Source organism: Helobdella robusta, assembly GCF_000326865.2.
Source record: "Helobdella robusta unplaced genomic scaffold HELROscaffold_6, whole genome shotgun sequence".
Classification (NCBI taxonomy): Eukaryota; Metazoa; Annelida; class Clitellata; order Rhynchobdellida; family Glossiphoniidae; genus Helobdella; species Helobdella robusta.
Window position 1 is genome coordinate 5,847,247 of NW_008705330.1, and position 4,732 is coordinate 5,851,978.

At 33.5% G+C, this 4,732-nt stretch overlaps 1 protein-coding gene across 1 annotated transcript; it reads right to left on the reverse strand.

Annotated features, from left to right (window-relative positions):
* Positions 1 to 2,178: 2,178 nt before the first annotated feature.
* On the reverse strand, positions 2,179 to 4,406 carry HELRODRAFT_164572 (hypothetical protein; the record flags this gene model as incomplete). Its single annotated transcript, XM_009029476.1, has 2 exons — positions 2,179 to 2,360; positions 4,247 to 4,406. 2 exons carry the CDS (start codon positions 4,404 to 4,406, stop codon positions 2,179 to 2,181), a joined length of 342 nt encoding a protein of 113 aa, XP_009027724.1.
* Between the last annotated feature and the right edge of the window lie 326 nt (positions 4,407 to 4,732).

Here is a 4,732-nt window from a genome sequence, read left to right on the forward strand (position 1 = left end):
TATCAAATTGCTTTTTCTGTTTAGATTTCCAAAAATGGGAGAATAAAATTTAATAATTTCGCAAACTAATTCGACAAATAGAATAACTTTTTTTTTCAGTTGGTAGACCAAACTCAAAATATACCATCCTGATGAAATGTGTTTTGTTCGTTGAAAATGACGAATCAAATGGGAAGAAATAAATTGTCTGCCATAAATGTTACCACAGTGAATACTGGCCACCATTCATACTGACCAACCAACTGACCAAAAACGCCACAAAGAGGAAGTTTGATTGATAAAGAGACATGCAATTTTGCGAAAAGTACAGCGAGGACATCAGTCACCAAAAGATCAGGTGACCACCGGTCTCCATATCTACATTGCTTTGTTATTTTTCTCCAAAATAGAGAGAGAGAGAGAAAAAGAGAGAAAAAGAGAGAGAAAGAGAGAGAAAAAGAGAGAGAAAGAGAGAGAGCGGACACCATGAAGTTGTTCATCATGGGTGTTCAGTTCATGTGTGTGAAGATGAGAAAATTTTGCCTCGCTCTTGTGATGAATGAGGTTTTCAAATTTTTTTTTCAAGTTTAAAACTTTCAGATATTTGTCTTAATTAGAATTAATCATCTCTTATTTGTCATCCAAATGCTCACGTATTACCGACAAAAAGTTTTTTTACGAAAGATGTATGTGTCAGACAGGATTGAGAGAATAGGAAAGAGAGAGAGAGAGAGAGAGAGAGAGAGAGAGAGAGAGAGAGAGAGAGAGAGAGAGAGAGAGAGCTTTAAAGTATATACAGGTTAAATAAAAACTGATGTGAACTTGCAGTTGAAAGTATTACAAACAAAAAGATATATAAAAAAAAGAGGAGATGAAAAGAGAGAGAAAAAGAAAGAGATAGAAAAAGTAGGGGTATGTGTTTTGGTTCATGTGTATGTGTTTCGAACGTTAAAATCACATTAGCGAGAATAAAATCCTTTTTATCAGGCTGATATGAGAATCATCATAATCGACTTACATAGCCACGAACGAACGACAACGAGCAGGATTTATGATAGACAATTTAGAACATTTTTATCAGCTCTGCCAACTAGATGACTCGCCAGCCAGTGGTCCATAAAAAATTATTTCTATGTTATTTTCTACATTCGTTTTTTTCTTTGCTGTTGCTTTTGTATGTTTGTCTCTTTTTTTTGTTTTTTGCTTGTTTGTGTGCGTGTGTGTGTGTATTTGTTACGCAAGTATGTGTGTATCGGCTGTATAGATGTATGTGTGTGTTTATGTGTGATAATATTTTGATTATGTAATATTTCTTGCGCTTTTAATTAATGTAGGTATAATTATATCAAGTAATGTCATTTTTTCAGTTATTGCAGTAATTTAGTTAATAATAACTACCACACAGACGTATCCACTCATACACACACACACACACACACACACACACACACACACACACACACATACACACATACACACACCCACACACATACACACGCACACACATACACACACGCACACACACACTACATACTTACACATTATAAAACGAATCATAAAGTATTTATGCGTCTGAACATATGAGTAAATGTTCTTATAATGTCAAATTATACAAGCACAAAAACTTATCTGGATAATGATAAAAAGACACACGCGCATACATGTATGTGACTTTGTGTATATTTATATTGATATATAAAAGCAAAACAATACATACAATTAAACGTTCATTCGTATTCAAACAGATCATACATGTGATCATGTCATGTGATCATGTCATGTGCACATGCATACACACTTAAAAAACACATACACACATACATACAGACATAGATACACACACACACACACGCACATACATACAGACATAAACACACACACACACACATGCATATATACATAATGTGACCGAGCTAGATGCAAAATGGAGATAGAGAGTAACCAGCAATAAAATATTCTTATTATCGCGCTGCTCCAGTATTTATTTCCAAATTTTTCATCCTGTGTCTTGCGCTAGTCCATTCATTTGTTTATGTGCATGCAAACTTATTTGTTGGTTTATTTGTTTGAACCCTGGTTTGTGCGAATGTACGTGTGAGTATGTGTGTAAATGTGTGAGTGTGCGTGTGTGGTTCTTAGTGTGTGTCCATGTTCCATCCGGTACGTGTATGTCACACAAACATTAAACCGTCAGATTTTCTAGGACAAAAAAACTTTTACAAAAGAAATATTTATGATGCGCGCTTGAGCAAACTTCGTACAAACGAGTCGACCGAACTGTGGCTGAACGCTGAACACCACAGCACCACGTGTGGCCATGTCAACATGGAAAGTTCTGCTAACTATGTGCTGGAGGAAGTTTCTCAAAAATAAAACATCATCTAAAATGGTTCAGTGTCGGCTGTGTGAAACGTACAAATGTATGTTTGAACTACAATTATTGTTATTATCATTGTGAATAAATTTGCAAGTAATCTCAATATGAATAATTTTCAGCTGAAATTTGCTAAAACCAAAACAATAAACATATAAAAATAAAAAATACTAAACCAAACAAAACTAAAAAACCTTTGAATTCATCACTGATACAATAATGATCGAGCAGTCCATGAATCAGTTGAACTATCAATTTAGAAATTTAGTTTTTTGAAACAAATAATTTAATAACTTTTACTTATTACCAGAAAAAAAATCTCAAGTATTCCAGCACTTCAAAATTGTACACAACTCGAAACTCTAACTCTAATGATACTCGCGTTTGATTGCTTGGTTCATTAATATAAACATTAAAAGTGGCGCGCAATTAGCAGCAGTGTGCCACACAACACCTTTATTTTAGGTTGTATTTGAGTTTATTCTTCTTTTCCATGTCTCGTGATAAGATGGTGTGTCGATAGTTGGCGTTGAAAGATGTAATGTTTGCTTGTTTGAAATTGTGTAAAAAAAAGGGTGTTTTGGAGGTTGAAATGTTGTGTTAGCTACGCTTATGTTGATATGTTAGTGATTGGGTTTTTTTTTAAATTTGTACTCTCATATTTTAAATCAGGCATCACACCATTGTGATTTTCAAAATCATTATTTTTTTCTGTCATTGTAGGTGTTCTAGTTATATCTGTATTTTTCTATGCATGCATGAAACAATTTGTGTTTTCGTTTGATTCATGTACATCGGTCATGGTCACATGGAAATAACACATACATTCATTTTCAAATCATCGTCACTCTCTCTCTCACTCACTCACTCACTCACTCACTCATTCACTTACTCACTCACTCACTTATTCACTCATTCACTCACTCACTCACTCACTTGCTCACCAACTCACTCACTCAGTAACTTCCCAAATTTTAACCCAATCACAAACAAAAAAATTCAACAAGACTACAACTAACTACAAATAAGCACACATCCACAATCATACTTCAACGCACTTATACAAACGCTCTAAGAACTGACAAATACACACACACACACACACACACACACAAAGATCTGTATGCTTGCCTGCCCTTACAAAAATATTAGAGTAAATCTCTTCACAAACTAAAATTTATATGCATGCTTATATATGCAAACAATCATTCACCAGTACTTGCACACACAAGCAAACACAAACACACACACCTACACGCACACACATGCATACATACTACACCCACAGATTTAAACATCTTTTCACTTCACTTAAACATGAGTGTATAAGTTTCACACAAACATACAAACACATATGTACAATTACACATGCGTATTCCAAAATTAGCACTTACAGACAAACACAAAGACACACATACAAGTTCAGAAACATAAGTACAGACACCTACAAACAAACACACAAACACATACAAACAAACACACAAACTCATACAGACACACGTGCAGATAATAACACAGGCATTCAGACTCTGAAGCACAAATACAGTGACACACATACACTAGAGACCGACCGAAACTGTTTTTTTTCTTTCGGCCGAAACCGAAACAAAGCCGAAATTGAAATTTCAGTTTCGGCCGAAACCGAAATAAGGCCGAATCTAAAAAATAGGTTTCGGCCGAAACCGAAAAAAACCGAAACTAAAAAAATATTTTCGGCCGAAACCGAATATTGAAAATTTTAATAGAACATCATTTATATAACTTTTTCCGAAATTGTTGGTTGAATTGAAACATCTGAATGTTTTGAATGAGATTCATCTAATTTCGGTTTTTTGGCTTCCCTCAAAAAACTATTTTTTTCTTCAATATTTAAAAGAAACTTTGAAAACAGACCTTTGTGATACTTTTCAAGATGATTTTTCAAACCAAAAACAGTCTGGTTCTTCGGCAGTGTACTTCCTAAAGAGTATAACTTGTCACATTCATCGCAACGTGCTTTGCTTTTGTCAGACTGGATCTTTGTAAAATACTTCCATATTGGATTTAACGACATTTCAACGACTTTTGTTTAATTATTCAAATTATTGTTTACTCGATTTCAGAATTAATTTAACAAAGAAGTTTAAAATTTTTTTTATAGACAATGAAATGTTATTCTTATTATACTTGTGCGTATATATATATATATATATATAATATATATAAATAAATAAATATATATATATGGTGAGAATTTATAAATTATATCTTGTGTGTGTGTGTATATAAATAGCGCTGAACCATGAAAAATTGAGTTGAGCTTAAGTCCATCTCTGCATAAATTATGTTGATGTGTTTATCAGGCATGGTCAAATTTCAATAAAGATAAACTTTGTAAAT